Genomic DNA, 19,896 nt, shown 5'->3' with positions numbered 1-19,896 from the left:
TTTGCTTTTAAAGCGCCTGTATGCTAATATTCAATTCCAAGATAATAGACTGCGCTTGTTGCACTTCCCATGCCTCTATGTCTGTCGACTCTATTGTCTCTGTAGTCTGCCTACACCAAAGAATGGCGTCAGCCTATTTCTTATCATTGGGATATCGTGTGACAAAAAAACAGTTCAAAATGCAGTCTGTAGTTTGACTGATGTAGTTGCAGTTGCACTCACATTTCAAACCAAATGCTGAAGACGGGCACCCAGCAGATCAATGGCAGCCTTAACTGCTTGGAGATGGTGAGTGGGGTAAGGAGCTTGTAGCTGTTGAGGCTACACCTCCACTCCTGAAGCCTTGAGCCTGTAGCCAGGCTCAGCAGGCTTCACTCAAGAAGTCCCTGACCTCATAGCACTGAGGAAATAATTGTAAACAGGATATTTGCCAAAACCCCTCCTAACTGCTGTAAGAGACCCAGCAGTGGGTTTTCCCTCTGTTGTTGAGTGCAAGGCCCTGGACGGAGGAGGGGTGCGTTGGCTCACCACATCACCCAGTTTCATTTTGTATTTTGAGGAAGTGGCTTTCTGAGAAGGCTGCAGCCCAGCAGTACTGTTACCTGTGCATGCAAGGGGTATAAACATTTAATGTCATCCGTGTGCAAGATCCAGTAAGGGCTGAAGGTGACTGAGCCAAGCTTAAGTCCTTTTGGTTAGAGGGAGGCTAGTGTCTAGCTACACCAGGCCATTTGTTCCATCATTCCTGTGCGATGCCATTGTGCCAAATCAGTAGAGCAGGTGCATCAAACTCGCCTGGGGCCTCAAGTCAGATCTGAACTGCAGAGCTCCTCATGGGTTGGATCCATCCCGGGGCATGGGGACAACTGCCATGGTTGCCTCAGTGCCAGGTTTGGAGGAGGCAGGTGTCTGCCAGCAGTGTCAATGGGTCTGGGCTCAGAGGCAGCAAGCTAAGCTCACTACCAGCAGCCATGCAGCAAGCTAAGCTCACTACCAGCAGCCATGACCACCAGAGCCAAACAGCTTGAATTGTGTGGCAGGCCATGCCGCCCCGACTCTCGGTGGCTGGACGGAGAAGCTCCATGGGCCGGATCTGGCCTGCAAACCATATTTGACACCCCTACAGTAGAGGAATTAGTGCTCTGCTGCTGAAGGGTAGTTTTAGGTCCCAGCCATGTGCATTGCACTGTAAACCTGCGTTTTCTCTCTCCCAAAGAATTTGCATTCTGAAAGGTAGATGCATGAAGATCCAGGGTGGCTACTCAGTCTGTTTTTATTTACCGTGTTAGCCGCCTCTTCCCCAGAAAAGGGACAAACGGGTTTAAGAGAGGTGCTGTCTTAGTGAGTGGATGGTAAGGGCAAGCTTCCCAGAGATGTTAATGTGGCATGGGGTGTGGAGATGAAAATGGGCATAATCAGAGGATAGAAATGAGTGCCATCCCTGGAATGACAAGGTCCCAGGCTAGGTGTGGTTTGCAGAGGCACGTAGGCATGGACCCGTTCAGCCAGGCAGCACAGTGAAGCAGGTGAGAGCTAGCATGGGGCAGAGTTAATCTATATCAGAAGTCTTTTAATAAGTTACAGGCATGATCAGTGCACAGGCAGATCCACTCGTATCACAGTCCTTTTTTTTTTAATGACTGTCTTAAACTTGTCCAGATTCTCATTTAAACCAGAGTGCTTGCTCTCTGGGGCGTGTGAATGGCTGAGAGATCACTGCCCCCTCTCTGCTTTTAAATCTGACGAGGCTGTCTATGCAGTGGCCAATCCCTGCTTTCTGCGGATTTCCTCAGCCCTCTTATTTCATGGCTTCAGATTTGAGACCACAGTTGCTGCTGACCATCCAGAACAAGATTTCTACCTGACTTACAAATTAATGGTTGTAAGACCCAGGCGCTGATGTTTTTGCTTTGTGCTGGCCGTGCTCCCAGGATGGGCAGTGCGTGCCTTAGCCTTCCACCCCGCAGACTGCAGCATTGTGTGGAACAGCGTGTCCTGCACTGAAAGATGAACTCAGGTCATTGGACTTGATGAATTTAGGTCTGTGAGTAGGATTTATTTAAATTAGGATTTCAGGGCTGAAAAAGAACCCAAGTGCTTTCTAGATGTTTAGACCAACCAGCCCCACCCTGATTTATTCTTTGGCATCTCTGACTTCGGAAAGTTAAAATTTTTCAGCAGACTCCCAGAGTCTGACAATGCTGCACGCACATGCATAGACACCCACTCAGTCATTTTCTACTGTTTTAGATGTACTAGCTTTCCTGGCTTTCTCCTCCCCCTTCCCTTCTCCTACCATAAACCAAAAGAGAGGTTTTTCAAAGGTCTAGTGCATCAAATATTGATGCAAACAAAGCTGGGTTCATCATTTAGAGCTCTCCTCTGGAGATGAAAGCTAGCCTCTGCCTAAGCAGAGCCTCTGGAGTACCATGGCTTCTCGCACTGCTGAGTAGCATGCAAGCTCTCCCGAGTGGAGCATCTATCTAGGAGTGCTGAGGAGCTGGAGGGCTGGTGAGGACAGCTGTATGTTAGCTTCTCTACCTCTGCAGATCTCTTCTGAGTGACTGAATTGGAGAGGGGAGGGATGGGGAGGGAAATGTCAAGCGTATTTTAACTTCACATGCTTCCAGCAGGGGAGTGAATGTTGCCTGGCTGCCAGTTCTAACCTCCTGTTTTGGAAGGGGCTGAGGTGCTCAGCACTGCTCTGAAGTTACATATGGTAGGGCATCAAGACTGGGTCTCTAAATCCCTGACTCTTACTGAGGCTTTGCCTTCTGACATGTGCATCCCCCAAAGAATTCAAAGTGCAGAAATAACCTGGACGCTCTGGAGCAGAACCTGTAGGTGGGTGCTCCTGTTGGACATGGACTTGCATGCAGTTGGGACTCGTGGCATAAGGCAGGAAGCTTGGTGACTGATTCAGACACAGGTCACATGGAACCAGTTTCTGGACTGAGCTGGAGGTTTCTGAATCCTTGGAAAAGGATAAGTCCCAGAACTGAACCCAGTCAAGCTGCCTAGTAGTAGTTCAGGGGACTGCCGGTGAATACAGGTGCCCTCTTCTTTTGTAGATAGGTTTCCTTCTGGCCCATATGCCCCTAGAAAGCAATAAAGAATTTTTTTTTGTAATAGATGTAAGTGTCTTGTTCCTCCCGATGATTAGTTTGCATGTGCCCTTTCTGCAAATCCCTGCCATCCTGAATTGCAGGCAAATAACTTGCCTCTAATCGTCTGGATGGAAGTTCATGACTAAGTGCTGTTTTGCCTTTAATGCTTCTGGAAATCCAGGAGACTCCACAGGTGAAGAACTGCTTTGCAGATGGGTGGGGCAGAATCCACTCCTACTGAATGAAGTGAGGACTGACATTTAATCAAGGCTGCTTTGGCCTCGCTTGGTGACAGGGGGATGCAGTGACCCCATCTGGTGAGATTTGGGGCAATCTTTGCACTTCCACTCATGTTAAACTGGGGATACTTAGGTTTAACAATCTAGGTAATGCTTCTGTCTAGCGCCAATGGGTGGAAAAACGTTGTCCCAGTTCCTTCCCACTCTTCCCCGGGCAGTACTGATCAGTGTGGCCACATCTCAAAAGCCGGCCCCATGGACAGGTGACATTTATGTGGCTCTGTCCTGTGGCACTTCAGGAAACAGCAGTGCTGTCCTTGGTCATTGCCCTCCATAGTAAACTGTGGCGTTTCACCAGCCTGGCTAGTTGTCAGTAAGGCACTGTGACAGACAGGTATGGCCAGGACACTTTTTAAAGTGTCTTTTCACACTCTTCTCTCAACTCCTGAAAGCTTGAAGCTGAGCTCATTGTTCCCCTGCACCCTGGAGTACATAGCAGCCAGTTATTAGGTCACTTCTTAGGGCTAAATTTTAGCCCAAAATAGCAAAATTCTCTTAGAAGGCAACAAGGCAATTTTAAATACACTCTTTGAGCCTACCATTGTGGGAACTCAAAGTTATAAATCAGTACAAAGCGGGGAACGAGGTCAGTCATTTTGGGTCAAACCTTTGTGGACGATATCTCTCTTCTGACATAAAGCAAAGCAACCTGCTGTGATCTGACTAAGTCTCCAAGTGGCCAAACTTAATGATATTTATAGTCTGTACTGCCTACAGTCCACTAAAGGGCACAGCCATACAATTCTGTAGCACATTAAGGAATCATCTCCAAATGGCATTAATCCATTCTTGTGTCTAATCTACTAAGAGGCTTTTGTTCTTGAGTGAGCAGTAAATCGTTGACCATCACTAATACAGTTATAATCTGGCTACTCCGTTTGGAAAGCCTTTTCCATGGAAATACAGCATCTTCATGGTTGCTGCTGATGTTTTCCGTGAAAAATGTGCTGGCAAAGAGGGCTAAACTGCAGCTTTGCCCTCCACGTTGGAGATTTGACACATTTCCAGTAACCCTGAGGTGTTGATGTAGGCATCCCTGACCAAAGGGGCAAGAGGTTGGAGTAGAAATTCTGAAACGTGGGAGAGGGCAAGAGGCATCTCGCTGTTCAGCAGAGATCAGGCCAACAGATAAAGGAGCAGTGCTAGCAACCAACTTTACAGCATTCTTTTAGCTATGACTGAACTTTGAAGGGTGGTGGCAAAAATCAGAAGAATCCTGGGTTATTGGTAAGGAAATGCTAATTCCCCTAGGGTAAGCAGCAAAAATCTGGCTATTGACTGCAGCTCTGTGTTGAAACTTTTTTTTTCTCAAATTGCTTAAGATCAAGAGCTGTGAACTATTGAACAATGAAAAAAAATAAATTCCAAACTCCTCGTTTTAGAAACAAAATGCTGCATAGTTCTTCCAGCCACGTCAGCTCCTTGCTATGACAGCTATCTCATCCTGTTGGCAAGTTCACATATCTGGAACTGCCCCTGATCCTAACTGCAGTTGAAAACTGTAAACAAACATGAAGACAGGATTTAGACCTTTAGCTTGCTCCAGATGGGCCTCCAGGTATGAGGATCTGGGCTGGGTGGGATTCGCTTGTGTGAGTATAAAACAAAATTGCCTGTATGTTGTTGCCAAGGAAATGCCGTCCTGCTTCCTACAGTTCTGTGCAGTGGGGACCTCCAACAAGGTTTTTGGTGGGTTCTGCCATGTGCCTGTGTGCCCTGTCTGTTGGAAACAGCATAAAGTAATGTAGACTCTGTCCCGTCGTTTCTCATGAAATGTCTTGCATGATGAGAACATAACGGCTGAAGACTATGCGACAGGCTACCATGGGAATGAAACTGGTTAGCAAAGCCCCTAGGCAGCTCCATGCAGCTGCTGGAGTGGAGAATACATCTGGCAGCACAGAGAACTAGTGAGAGCCAGCTATTTTGGAAGGGCAAGTAAGTAAAGCAGATTTAACTCAAAAGGAAGTCCCATCCTTTCCCATCTCATGGAGAGCTTCCCCTTTTAGAAATATTTTAGGCCTTTTATTTGTACATGACTTTAATCCCTTTCTCCTTGTTTCCTAGATCATGATTGAGTTTTGTCCTGGCGGAGCAGTGGATGCCATCATGCTAGGTGAGTGCAGCAAATTGTTTTGACTAGAGGCAGATAACTCGGCACCCCACAAACTGCAGGGAAGTTCCTACCTCCTTGCATAAAGCTCCTCTGCTTTTCTTATCAGCAGACTTCCCATCCTCCTGCAACTCCTAGCGTGTGGCTTGCTGCAAATCTCCTGTCAGATTATACTTTTCTGTATAACTTCTACCAGAAACCCTGCTGCAACCTTAACAGTGGAGCAGCTACTTCTCTTCCATTGCTTGTGCATTGTTCACATTTAACCTGAAGGTGTGGTTACCTCTATGCATCCCCTTAGCGCAGGGGTGGGCAAACTACGTGGACCAGATATGACCCACAAACGGATTTTATCTGACCTGCGGCAGGTCCTTTGGTTCCACCCAGCCCAGACACAGGGGGTAGCTGGGACCATAACATATGTAGCCAGTCTGTCCCTCTGCCCTCAGGCACACAGCAGAGCTGGAGCAGTAGCCAGACTCGCTTCCCAGCAGCTGCAGCTCCTTCCGGCTGCTGCTGCTGCCAGGCCTGGCCCCGTTGCATTGTATCCAATGCTGGGGGCAGGACCTGCATGGTCAGGGAAGATGGGATTGAGCCACAGGCAGCTAGAGAGCAATGTTTGGGTGCAGGATGGGCAGGTGGGGCCAGGACCATGGGGAGCTAACAATGTGGGTCTGAGGTCCTGGGGCAGAGCCATGATCTGCTCCCTGCCTGGCCCTGTGACAGTGGGGTAAGGGAGGATGCTGTCCTGGCCTGTGACAGCTCACCCCAAGTCCCTATTCAGGGCCCTCAGGCCCAAATAATTGCCCCACCCTGCCTTAGCTCCTTCTGTTTCATTCTGTAGTCTAAATCAGGGCTGTCCAACTGGTGACCTGTAAGCAGTTAACATGTGGCCTTTGCAGCCACTTCTCGCACTGTTGACTTATGCCAGGGATAGGGAGGCTGCACGCAGCCAACAGTATCCAGGGGTTAGAGGGGGGCACCCCTGCAGCATGTGGCCCCCATGTAATGCAGCGCCTGGCCGAAGTGGGACAGCCCTGGTGGGACTATTACTGAGACTGGCAAACAGCCAGGCAAAGAGGGAAATCAGTGTCTGAGCTTTATGGCACTCCAAATGCTTCTCTGCCTCTGGCAAGTCTTTTGTGGGGCTCCATTTATGCCACAGGCTGACCTGTACACTTGGCTATGGAAATCCTTTAGTGTATAAAAGTGAAAATAAAGGACCTAGGCAATTAAATCTGACTGTCAGTGACAAGGATTCTCTCAAGTCTCCACTGGACCACCTCTTGCACATGGTCTCAGCAGTCCCTTTTAAAGAGCAAGTAAAGCGCAAACTGAGACTTGTTTTAATTCCAGGAATCTTCTTCTCCCTCCAAGTTGTGATTCTCTCTACCTAAGGAGAGTTGGCCTTGAAAGTAGGTTGATGTTGGCTAGAGCAATGCAATGCTTCCTAGCATCCACTGTTGGTGTCGCAGCCCCATTGCTACTGAGCACCATACAACTGTGTTTGAGGACACAGGCCCTCCCATAGAGTCAACAGTAGCATGTCTGGGCTCTGCCCACCCGGAGACTGTGGGGCCGGGTGAGATGTGTGGCATGGGTCAGTCTTTCCCTTGGCTTTTTTGGAATGCCATGAAGATCCAGCTGCTTCTCGCTCACAAAGGTCCTAAGTCAAGAGTTGTCACGTCCAGGTCCAAGAGGCCAAATCAGAAACATAATTAGTTAACTGTGGTGTCCTGCAGCAATGTCCAAGCTACTACACATAACAGTTATCATGGTGTCCTGGTGATTTCTTCTTCACTATAAAGCAACTGTCATGGTGCTGGGGGAGGAAGCGGGCTTGTTATGATTGAGCTGTAAATGGTAGGTGCCAGTCCAGCACAGGTATCGTTACCATCAAGGGACATCAGGTCTCCTGAAACTCGACACTTCTGCTCAGTTGGGCAAGATATCATGTCTTTGGTAAGAAATTCCTACCTTTAGAAAGGGCTGATTTAAAATGGGTGTAACAAGCCAAACTGTCAAGCCGTAGAAGCCAATGGCTGTCAAAGCTCACAATCTTCCAGTTCTTTGGCTGCTAAAATAGGGAAATAATAGGCAGTGGGGCATCAGAAAAGTCTACAGTCCATATTGATAGATCAGTCCCAGCGATGTGTGATTTAGAGTTACTAAACAGCAAAGCAGGTCTGAAGAGTGGCGGGGGGGAAGGGTGAAAGTCGCAGCAATTTGCATTTTCTTTTGAAATGATGTCTCTTTACAAATCTTCTGCCCAGCTGTACATTTAAAAGCCTTGCTTTTGCCAGAAACTCTGCTGAAGGGAACTGAAAATCATCAGCTTTCCTAACGCAAGTGAAATCACTGTGGGGAGGAGGGGGAGGTGGGAAGGCAGGGAGAGAAACAAACAGAATGGCTGAACCAGCATCTTTCCCTGATTCTGCGATTAAGTTCTTTGCTTTGAATGAATGGCTGTCCTACTTACCATAAGCTCACTGTAGTCCTTTAGTCTCTCCCTCCTTTCATGCACAATAGGTTATTCTGGCTACTCGGACCACATCTGATCTGGTTCCTGTGTTGTTCGGTGGGCACAAAGGGAGGATTTGGTACGTGAGCTGGGTGGGGAGAGGAGGGCAGAGGCTTACCTCTTCTCAGTGTTGTGAGATGTTGCCTTGAGCGAAGGTCATAGAGTGAGGATGATCTCCTTGTGGGAGATCACAGGAGCCTAACTTTGGTTCTCAGTCTTCCCAGCAAGTTGTAGGAATACAAGGTACCAAAACTGGGTAGCTAACATATACTAACTGTCTGCAGGCCTTTTGTCACTGGCACCCCACAACTCTTCTGTGTCCCTGTGTGCCCCCTCTGGGGGGAGCTTTATCAAGACCCTGCTTGGGGCAGGGATTTCAGTTGGCCTTTCCTTAAGCTAGGTCTATACTGCACTTTTGCAGACATCCAAGTTTCATTTTGAGTGTGAAAAGAATTGTGCATCTAACAACCATAACCATTAAGCCTGTGTGAGTAGGCAGCTATTCAATCCAGCTTTGGATCCAGCTGCTTTGGATGCCAGTGATCTGATCCACAGCTCCGGATCAGGTTCCCACTTGATCCGGCCGAAGTGGCTCTGAAGCTTTGGAGCCACCTCGGAGATCCGGCCATAGGGTATAATGGGGAATCAATGAAATATCTATAACGTTGTTGTTTTTTGTTTGATTTGGATAAAACGTGCAGGGGTGGTAGCCTCTGCTGAAAGAATGAAGCCTGCCAAGTTTCAAGAAGATCGGTGCAGGGGTTCGGGGGGAACAGCACCTCAAGTTGCTGACAGACAAAACTTGTGCCATGAGTGACACTGTGTTAGGGCGCAGCGGGGTGAAATCTGCAAGCATGGTAGCGCCGTGAAGCCTGCCAGCTGTCGGGGAGATCAGTCCAGGGGTTCTGAGTTCTGGGGCCCCGCACCCCTAGCTGCTGACAGCCAAAACTCGTGCTATAGGTGCTCCAAAAATAAGTACTCCCATCCAGTGCTTTACAGGGATGGGAAGGGAATCGGCATCTCAGTCAGGAGTCTGAGAAATTTTCATATCATGTTCACTGCTCCAGTGCCACATGACCCACAGCTCTGTGTCTGAGGGGTGCTAATCGAACACCAGTTCAGGAGACGTGGAAGTATTGAACTGCAAGTGCCCTCTCTGGGAACAAGCTTTCCAAATTGCATGAGGCCAGTGACCTCTCTCACTGATCTGACACACATGTGGTGCCTACAGTCTGTTGTACAGCCTTGGGATTTCAGGCTGTATTTGTTGCTCTTGTGTAGTCATGTTTGGGAACCATTCTAATCTGCACTTGGTTTACCTGGTGGGTTTTCCTTAGAGTTGGATCGAGGCCTGACAGAACCCCAGATTCAAGTGATTTGCCGCCAGATGTTGGAGGCCCTAATCTACCTCCATGGTAAAAGGATCATCCACCGTGACTTGAAGGCAGGCAACGTGCTCCTGACCCAGGATGGCGACATCAAACTTGGTGAGCTTCTTAGCCCAAGAAAAACCAGCATGTCCTTGCATGAAAACAGGTGCTGGGATGTCATGGAAAGGATGGGTGTGTATCAGCGGTCTGTTCCATATGTGCTCGGTGCGTTGTGTGATTTGGTGTGGTTTACACCCGCTGCGAGTAGCTTTACTTCACGTCTGACTGGTTTGTATTAAACATATGGCAACTGTACACAGCTGTCTGATAAGCCGCATGCACAAGAGCCCTGGCTGTCAGCTGTGTAAAAGCAAAACTTCAGGTTGACATTCTCTCAAGGGAAAAATATTCCTCCACGGTTGGCAGAGCAGAGTTTTATAAGGGTGTTTCATCCTCCAACACTGCTTGACATCTCATAAAGCAGAGGTGTCAAACTCGCTTGGCTTCATGTGCTGGATCTGGACTGCAGGACTTCCTGTGGGCTGGACAGCCTGCAAGCAGCACCCGTGACATTCCCGCTACCGCCAGAGCCGTTATTTCAGGGCGACTCTGGAACCCAGAACTTCACATCATTGCTGCTCATCTCTTCTTTTCTCTTGCCACCAGTTTTAGTCATTCCTGGGTTTGGTGGCAAATAAGGTGAGCAAGAGGGATGGAGAGTAACACTGAACCCCCTGGGTTCTGGAGCTGCGCTGAAACAGCAGCTCCAGTAGCTGCAGAGATTAAGACCTCTGTGGAGGGGCTCGGGCAGCCACGGTGACAAGCCCACAGGCTGAACCTGGCCTGCAGAGGTGGGTGGTCCAGCCCCAGGGGCCAGACTGGGCTCACAGGCTGTTTGACGCTTCCCACCCTTAAACTATTGGCTAATGAAAAAAGAGAAACTTGCTGTCACTGTGCAAAACACAAGTTTGGAAGGTAAAATATGCTGTGAGAGTAGGTGACCCGTGTAATCTGGGGTGTTGTCTTAATAGTTGCCAGGACTGACATATGGGGTTTTTTTTACCACCTACTGGCATGAATGAGGAGAAGAGAAGGATGTGTTTAGAAGGAGCAAGAATGTTGCTGCCTGAGTAATGGATGCTGAAGACTGCCCCAGCTACTGGCCTCTGGCTCAGCCTTGAGAAGCCTGCTGCCCTGTATAGATAGGCTTCCTTAGCCTGATGCTCAGCAAATGTGGGGTGGGAATGAGGAAGCAGAATGCACACTTTCTTTCCCATCAGATCTCTTTCTCCACGGGGAATTCCCAGTGTAAGATTGCCCAGCTTACGCCTTCAGGAAATTGCTTCAGCATGCTTTCCTCCTGAGTGTCACAACATGCCCGCTTGCTGAGAACAGTTACTTGGGATCAGGCAGTGGCTTCAGAGTATGTGCTCTGAACTGATAAATGTACTCTAGGTAGTGCTGATACATGCATAAAAGCCACGGGATTGTCTTGATGCTGTGCAATGTGGTTACAAAGTGGAGAGGGAGTAGTTGTCTCATGTCTCAGGCACCTCTTCTTCCTGAAGGCTCTTCTGCTGTCTAGTTACTCTGGTTACAGCAGGAATTTTGCAGTTAATTTAATTGCTTGGTTTCTGTTTCATTTCACATCTTAGAGTAGGTGTGCCTGGAAATTGCCATCTGGGTGTGGAATAAATTCTATGCCCAGCAAAGATGCACAGTGTGTGTGTGTGTGTGTGTGTGTAATGTGTGTATATGTGTGTGTGTGTGTGTGTGTGTATGTATATGTATGTGTGTGTATATATATATATATATATATGTATGTATATATATATATATGTATGTATGTACACACAATACAGATGCCCTTCAGAAGAAGAATATTAGGACTGGTGAAGTCTGTCACATTCAGTGGTGGAGGCTGGAGTAATTCTTCTACTCAGGCCAGATTCAACAAAAGAAGTGCCTTGCCAGCATGCTGTAACTCTGGCCTGAATTGACCTCCATATCTGACCCATCCAAAAGATGAGCGAGTAAATCCAGTCCCTTCAGCCCACATAGCATTGGGCATCTCTACTGAGGGTGTCAATAGGGGTAGTAATACCAATAGGTGGGACTGTGTGGAACAGGACTGAGAAACACTCGCATCTTGGCATGTAGACCAGTGAACTGGCTCTTAGCATTTTTTATCTCAAGTAGCACTCCAAATAGTGTCACTTGGAGACTTTTCAAGTGGTCCATTGCGGAGCTGCCCTTTCATGGCCCATTACATGTACACTTGCTAGAGCCGTGAAAGGCCTAGTCCTGATAACAGTACCATGAACATGGAATATGTGATGTCCTTGGTCTCATGGATGGAAGTAAATGGCCCTTACAACACATATGTGCCTGGGTTCCTTTCATTCCCAATACCTGGTTTAGAGGGAAAAAAGCATATTGTCGCACTCTTAAACTTGCTTGAACTGAGTGTTCTAGCTGGCACTCATGATTCTGAAAGGCTTTTTGGTTCCTTTGGAGCCTCTAATGCAATTAATCTGTTTGCAGCTGACTTTGGCGTTTCTGCCAGAAACATGAAGACTTTGCAGAAACGAGATTCCTTCATCGGGACCCCTTACTGGTGAGTGAACTGGCTTGATAAGCAGCTTTTCCAGAGGTACAGTAGGAGCCATGGGTACTGAAAATCAGGCCAGAAGACTGTTGCGTAGCACTGTTGTACAGGGGACAAGGATGTGGTGGTACTCGGGGTCTGTTTCCGTGTTGCCTTATTATGAGTGGATGGATGATTGTAACGTACATTCAGAAGCTTCATAAAAAAATCCTGTCCAATGCCCTGCAGGCGTTGAAGGATTGCCACGTAAGAGGGCAGCAAGGAATGTAGCGAGGCACCTGAAGAGGCAAGTCTTGAGACCTGGTTGGCTTGGAGGGGCATTTAGATGATGAACATACTGTACGTCCTGAAACTTGGAAGAAGGTGGTATCTGGGGACATGCATCTGTGTAGTCTGCCATCTATCTCCCCTTCTTACCCCCACTCCCACACTATTTAAAGCAATTCTAAGTTGCATGGGAACAACAACTCGCTTCAGGAATTTAATCCCAGTTGCTGAAGGAATGGCCTTAGTGAGCATTAATTTATTGTCTATAGCAGCATCCACACCAGATGTCAACGGCCTGGAGGTTTACACAAACTGCCTAGGCCGTCTCGGCTGATCAAGGAAGGGGGAGGGAGGAGAGAATATAAAGGCATGAAAAAATCTAGGGTGAGATGCTGCTTCCCTGTCTCTTAGCTAGCTAGGAAGTCCTTTTTTCAGATGAATGTGCAGCACAGCAGATAAATGGGCTGGTTGAAATATTGTATTGTGTCATTGTGTGCAGCTGCGATTTTCTTCAAACATGTTTCTGGTCGTAGCAAGAAGCCTAATGGACACTCCCCCCGCCGCCTTGTTCTCTTCCCTGCAGGATGGCTCCCGAAGTGGTAATGTGTGAGACCATGAAAGACACTCCCTACGATTATAAAGCTGATATCTGGTCCCTGGGTATAACGCTGATAGAAATGGCTCAGATAGAGCCTCCTCACCATGAGCTCAACCCCATGAGAGTCCTACTGAAGATTGCCAAGTCTGACCCTCCCACACTCAACTGCCCTTCTAAGTGGTAAGAAGATAGTCTGTTAATGAGCACAGGCAAAAGCTTGGAAGCTCTTTCCCAATGACATATTTGCATATTTGTATTTTTATGCTATAGAATCCTTCCCAAAAATAAATCTATATAGCAAAGCCTGGAATACAAATAGCTCCCAGTGATATGGCATTTGGAGGAAAGAGAAGTCCAGGCTTGTGTAACATTGCTGTTTGACTTGAGCCATTGACCTGGAATTTTAATATCACTCCTCTGCACAGCTCTACTGGCGACCTCGCTGTGAGTTCCAGCCCCAGGGGCTCCTTCCCACTTGACTGCTCTAAAGACAGTGTATTCAGCTTTCTGAAGGAGAGGGTTTATGGTATAGCTGCTGTAGCTACACTGGCCACTCCATTGCACCTTCAGTTCAGGAGTGGCATGGGCAGTAGCTTTCTGATACCGCATTTGTACAGGGTTGCGGTGGCTGCAGTGGGATCTTGCAATACAGTGGCCCTTCTTAAAGACATGAGAAACAAAATTGAGGATTTTTGCACTAGAAGATGAGCGGCCCTTTTAGTCTTAGTACAAATTTACCATGAGGCACAATTATTCTCCTAGAATTTGAGGGAAATATGTCATCCTTTTAGAACAAATCCAAATGATTCTCTCTTTCCCCCCACTTCACTCCCCCACTCTAAAATCTCACATAATCTTGAATAGCTGCATATAGGGGGAGCACTGAATTAGTTTGGATAATCAAAGGGATTTTCATTGTCATAGGTCTGAGTTCTGACAAGCTAAAACCCTCCCATGAAGCATTCTCTTGGATTGGCAACACAGAAAAAACCCAGATAAACTGAGGAAGAGGCCTGCCTCAGAGTATTTGCAGCTATTGTGTTGATCAGATGTCTTGCACAGCTTTGGATATTGGGTGTTTCAGCAAGTCTTGTGGCGCTCTCTTAAATTAGGAGAGTCAAAAGGAAGGGTCTCCGGCATCCTAGCTGTTAGGCAGTGCCAGCACTAGGCCTTGTGTCATGTTGAGTAACCCCAAGCACCCCTTTGTGATCTGTCTAGCCTTGGCTCCATGACAGGAGTTGGGATTGAGTGGCAGCCTAGGATTTGCTCCTGCCAGCTGGTACCATTGGGATTAAGGGAAAATCCAATTCTCCAATTAGCCAGATCCCTTGTTCTTTTCTCCTTTTAAAAAATCAGCCTCTCACTGCATTTCCTCCAAGGTGGATGAAATGCTGATTGTGCACAGAGACAGTTCAGGCTACAGTTTGGGATGAGCGAGAGAACAGATAGAAACACTGCAGCCCATTGGGACTTGATCTTTCTTCCCCTGTTCTGAGCTCCTTGCCAGTGATTGTGTGCATTTAAAGGTCCCTAGAGTTCAGAGACTTCCTGAAGACTGCCCTCGATAAGAACCCTGAGACTCGGCCAAGTGCGGCACAGCTACTGGAGGTAGGTGGACATTCTCAAGGGCTTTGAACCCTTCAGATCTGCGTTATTTTTATGTTAAGCTTGTCATGAAGCCCCCAAGCACCTAATAGGAAGTATCTGAATAATCTGTGCATGTCCCAAACATATGGGGAAGCTTTAAGGCAAACATATGGCTTCTCTGTAAGCCTGTAGTTCATTTGTGCATCTCCAGAGTCCTTTGCTTTGCTGGTGATGGCCTCCCTGGATGTTCCTAATCTCATTCTCTATTAGGAAAGTGCACTTTGGGAACTTTCATTTTCTAAATAATTATGGTAATCCTATTCCTGCTAAAGCCCGTAGCAAAACTGATCTTGACTTCAGTAACTGCTCTGATTTCTAAGGTAGCAACCAGCATAGCTTGCTCCAAGTTAATTCATCCTCTTCCTTCCCCCAAAATTGTAAAGTGCGTTCTCCTGCCTATTAAAACACTCTGAATATTGACAGCACATTTGCCATGTGCTACCCACCCTGCCTGGTGGTCGGTGGGGCATCTTGTTTGACCTCAGAGCGTTCTGTTTTGTGTGCAACACAAATAATAGCTTAATCGCTCCTCCTTTGGAAAATGAATCTGGCCTAGTAGCCAGAGTGGAGATCTTGGATATAGATGGTAAAGAAACGTGCTTGCCTGTGGCTTGCCACTTCAAAAAGTTCACAGCGAGTGAATGTTTACCTTAGTCAATAACAGGAAGTAGACAATGCGCTCGGCAAACCAGAGGGACTCCCCAGCCTCTTGATGAAGCTTAACACAAATATATTGCTCTGTGTGCTGGGAGATCTGACCCCAATTTCAGTTGCACATTCCTCTGCTCTGTTTGCACATATGGATCCCAAGGATTTTGCTCCTCCCTTCAGCTGACAGGGAGAGCTCAGCTCCCACCCCTGAGTCAGTAAGTGTCAAGGAGAGGAGCTCTTAAACTATGGTGTCTGCAGCAAAAGCCTCTTGTTTAAATGCAGCTGTCGCTTTGTTTGGTAAATGTTGATACTGTGCGGAGCAGGGCTGCTCCATGTTTAGAGCATATGCTTGCATGAGCCGTCACTTGACCTCGGCACGTCTCTCGTGCGCACATTTTTTTTAGTGTACAGAACTGAGTTCAGATCAATGCAAAGGTCTGGATTTAAGCCCACAAGTACAAAGAGGCTCAACTCAAGGCAGAAACCATGTCCTTGACTGTGAGGCTCTTGGATTGCTCAAGGGATATGTGAGACTCTTTTTGAGCGCATTGAGCTTATTTAAGTGTGGGGAAGCTAGTAAAGGCCAGACCTGGGTTTTTACAGTTGCTTGAAAATGAAAAATACTTTCTGCCTGCCCCAGGGCTATTAAAAAGATTTAACGGGCATCAAGTCTGCTCACCCCAGTGTGTTCTGATAAGGCCTGTCCTAAGCGGGGCTGTCTCTAACACACACACATTTGGGTCTTTAGCATCCCTTTGTGAAAAAAGTTACTAGCAACCGAGATCTGCGTGGGCTGGTGGCAGAGGCAAAGGCTGAAGTGATGGAGGAAATTGAAGACAATCGGGAGGAAGGAGAAGAGGATGACTCATCAGAACCTGCATCTGTAAGTCACGATCATGCCCTCTCCCACCCCTTTTCCATGTGCCTCCTTAATTTTCTTTGAGGGTAGAAAGTTCCTCTAGCTGGAGATTGAGGCGGCTCTGGAAAAAGGACCTGGGAGCTTTCTGGTTTTAAAGGGGTGACTTTGTTTTAATCTTCTCTCTCCCAGACTCCCTTGGGGGGAAGGCTGCTGCCTTTGTTAGTCCCGTTCAGGTGGACAGGAAGGCAGCTCCTTGAGTCAGGAGGGGCCACGGCTCCTTGCGCACCAAGGGTGCTGGAAAACAATGCAGCTAGGAGGCCAGGCTTTCCCTTCAGAGGAAGAAGCCACAGCGTTTTGCTGCTTTTGGCAAAGCTGGATTCCCAGCAGCACGGCAGCCCTGTTAGACTGGCTGACAAGTTCCAAGGTCAGTGAAGGCTTTTTCCATGACTGACCCCCAGCTCAGTGCAATGGCAACCATGCTGCCTTCATGGGTCAGTGGAGGCTGCAGTGACAGCCCGTCCCTGTGAGGCCAGTGTGTTCATGTCCTGGCTCTGTTTTGCTAGCAGCGGTAGGTTCTGGCTGCTGCTGGAATATTTATGGTGGTGTTGGTTCCTCGACGTGAGCATGGGACTGAGAGGAAGTGGCAAGCTACGACTCAGAACAGGGACTAAAACAGTCTGGCCCGCCGGGTGAACTGGTGGTCCATATCCTGTGTGTAAGGAAGTGCCAGCCTCCTCCCTTTGTGGGTCTGAACTCGACAAGAGGAAACCATGTTGGAGGCAGTTTCACTGAACCCAGACCCAAGGGAAGAGTAGTCAGCATCTTTCCACTCCTGTTGGTTTAAGGAGCCTTGTCTGCGTATGAAGTGGGCCAGGGCTGCCAAGAAGAGGGTGAACAATAAGGGCACGATGTGGGCTGGGAGGTTGGGATGGAGACAGCAGGGTAATGGACATTGGCAAAGCTGTCTCTGATGCCACTGTTTAAGGGCCCTGGAAATAGGCCAGAGTGAGGCCTCTGGGAAGCTTTGCTGTGCAGTATCGCCAGTGAGTGTCAGGATTCTCCGGATCCAAGCAAGAGATTCAGCTCCCACAGTGCAACTGCTATCAAAATCCCTCCCTGCTGCAAAGGGGGAAGCTATTAAAACCTGGCAGTGTTTGCCAAGGGTAGACAGAATTGACAGCCTGGGCTCAATACAGCATCCTTAGAAATCTCCCAGGCGGACCCGCAAGGACTTCAGTATCCCAGAGCCCCACCCCCCCCAGCTAAACACATCACTCGAGGGTTTTCAGAACCGCTTGTTGATTGCTTCTTTGTTAGTGCACCTGTCCCCAGGAAGGCAAGTGGGAATACTGCTTTCACATCCTGCAACAGCTTTCTGAAACAGAGACCACTTAGTATAGCATTCCTTGCATCAAAAAGGCTTTGATAATGGAGAGTGCAGAGTGGATGAGGGGTACAATACTGCTACATGCCTTGCCCTTTGCTATTCCCAGAGCTTTTTTAGGTGAAAGAGAGATCAGGTCTCCCACCTTGGAGAGTGAATTCCTGTCAGAGGCAAAAAAGAGGTGCCAACCCTCTGTCCTAAAACACTGGTAAAGCTATTTAGTGAGGGGATCTCCCCAAGTGCTGGTTACTCTGGGGTTCTAAAGAGTATTGCATGTTTGAGCTCTGAAAAGCACTGAGGCCAAAACAGGACGTGCAGTTCTAGATCCAGGCAGTCTGGGTGCTCTGTGCTCACTGAGCCCAGGCTTGCAGCATCACCCTCACAGCTCAATCCAAGCCTCTGCCTGTGGATCCTGTTTTCTGGACCACAGTGGGTCAGCATTCACCCTAACACTTTGCTAGAATGGGAGGAGAGGGGAGGGTAGAGCAGCTTTCCTGCATAGCCCCACTCTGCCAGGTCACACCCGCTGGGCTGCGGAGGCGGCAGGGCAGGGAGCCTGCAGCAGGCAGCCCAGCCCCACCCCTCCCTGTGCACAGATCTGGGGGCATGGGTACCCCCTGCCACCCTGGGAGTGCATGCAGCAGCAGGGAGCTGGCCTCACCTCCCTGCCCTCTGGACGAGCCTCCCCCACCAGGGCCCTGCAGCCGCACATTGCAGCCCTGGGCTCCAAGCCGCACGCACCTCCCGGTTGGGCAGCAGCCCCAGCCCTGGCTACAGGGGCCTGAAACTTTCCCCCCCCACCCCCCCAACCTAGAGGAGCAGCTCTCCAGGCTGCCTGGCGGCCAAGTGCGTATACATGCACACGGGGCTCCCCACCTGAATGCCCTCCTCCTGCTCCCTCCCAGCCCATTGCAGGCTGGAACTCTGCAGCCTGCAGACAGCAAAATCCGCAGGTTTCTCTGGTAAAGGGGAAGATCCTTGTTTTTCTCTGTTTTCCCATGGGAAACAGAAAACCCAGATCCTTGGTCATTACATAATTCTGTGCCTATGTCTCTCCCTCTTCCCCTTTGTAAAGATGAGAAAATAACGGTCTCTGTTCTCTGTCCTTTTAGCCCCATGGTACTCACAAACGAGACCCCTCTGAGGTGAGCCAGCTGAGTTTTGAGGGAGAGAAACGCCCAGAATCGCTAGTGATGAATGGACCCAACTTACCTGTGGAGCCAACCCAGGATGCTGTTGATGGACAAAGTGACAAGATCTCTGACGAAGGGATTAGCAGTGACAATGACAAGCCAGAGAGTGAGAACTCTATGAAAACCATCAATAGCTCTGACTCTTCTGAGATGGAGGATGGGAAAACTATTCCCAGCCCACAGGGAAAACCAGGCACTTCTCCCCAGTCAGGACTGTTAGACATTGAGGTTAGTTCAGCAGCAGAGAGAAACCAAAGCAACCAGCTGGAACCAGCAAACCAAGAGTGCAAGAGTGCCGGGGACCATCCAGAAAGCAGCCACCTGGAAAACCTTGCTGAGGAAAGATTTGCTAATGGGAGTCTGGATTCTCCCACTCAGTTTGCCAGCAACCAATCCAAGAGGGACTCCGATTCTGGCAGCACTTCTGCTTCAGAAAGCATGGACCTCACCATCTCTCTGTCTGGTGACCTGTCCCTCAATAGGGAGAGTGGGTCTGGATCCATGTCGCTGAAGGTAAGGATGGGTAGTCATGGTAGTGGGGGAGCATAGGTGCAGCTGAGCATTCAGATGTTGATATCAGGAGACTTGTACTCTTTCCTAAAAGACTTATATGAATCCTTCCAGACAGACGGACAGTCTTCTTTCTTTATAGTCCTAGTACACTTCTCCAAGGATTTTCTTCTGGAAGCTTGATGGGTCTTGAGCCAGGGAAGAAAAAATGGGTTGTCTCTGGTACATGATGTTCCATATCCCTTGGGGATGATGGTGGAGGACAGTGCAGAGCGCTTTATAGGTGGATAGTCCAAGAACAATTATCTTGAATTGGCAAACTCTGCAACAAGGTTCAGCAAGTTGTTATTCCAGCAGAGGGGAATGCAGTTAGACAAGGCAAATAGAAAATCTCATCAAATTATCCGCCATTCCCATTTTCAGGTTCATGGCCTTGTAATTAAAAACAAGGCCAGAGAATGCTGGTCTCTCTCCAGCACTTTCAACAGTGGATGATGTATCAGGAAGCAGTTATGTATGGTGTATAATGATTATGAAATTGTGGTATGGGGCAGTACATATTTAGTTAGCATGGGCAGGCCTTCTCAGGGTGGCCACTGTACACTGCATGCTCTTGGCAGTTCCAGGCTCCAATCGACTGAAATCTAGTGAAGGTTTTACTTCCTGCAGCTAACTTAGGTTTTTGATAAAAGCAGTGGGAAACCTGAGGCTGCGAGGACTGCTCCCACCCATGCCCTTGCATCAGCATAAGAGTCTGAACAAGCCACAG

General features: G+C 48.4%; 1 protein-coding gene across 3 annotated transcripts in view; it reads left to right on the top strand.

Moving 5' to 3' along the window:
* Window positions 1-19,896, top strand: part of STK10 (serine/threonine kinase 10) — an 86,504-nt gene that overhangs the window by 49,068 nt on the left and 17,540 nt on the right. For all 3 annotated transcript variants that reach the window (XM_090064204.1, XM_090064202.1, XM_090064203.1), the window contains 7 exons: window positions 5,474-5,522; window positions 9,378-9,527; window positions 11,955-12,027; window positions 12,869-13,063; window positions 14,410-14,491; window positions 15,930-16,064; window positions 18,537-19,130. In XM_090064204.1, coding sequence (XP_089920330.1) covers window positions 5,474-5,522; window positions 9,378-9,527; window positions 11,955-12,027; window positions 12,869-13,063; window positions 14,410-14,491; window positions 15,930-16,064; window positions 18,537-19,130 — 1,278 coding nt within the window. The remainder of the gene's footprint in view (window positions 1-5,473; window positions 5,523-9,377; window positions 9,528-11,954; window positions 12,028-12,868; window positions 13,064-14,409; window positions 14,492-15,929; window positions 16,065-18,536; window positions 19,131-19,896) is intronic.

Source organism: Crocodylus siamensis, chromosome 10 (genome assembly GCF_052110815.1).
Source record: "Crocodylus siamensis isolate JL-2025a chromosome 10, ASM5211081v1, whole genome shotgun sequence".
NCBI classification, from domain to species: Eukaryota; Metazoa; Chordata; order Crocodylia; family Crocodylidae; genus Crocodylus; species Crocodylus siamensis.
Note: the sequence above shows the minus strand (reverse complement) of the source record. Positions and strands in the feature narration are given on the sequence as shown.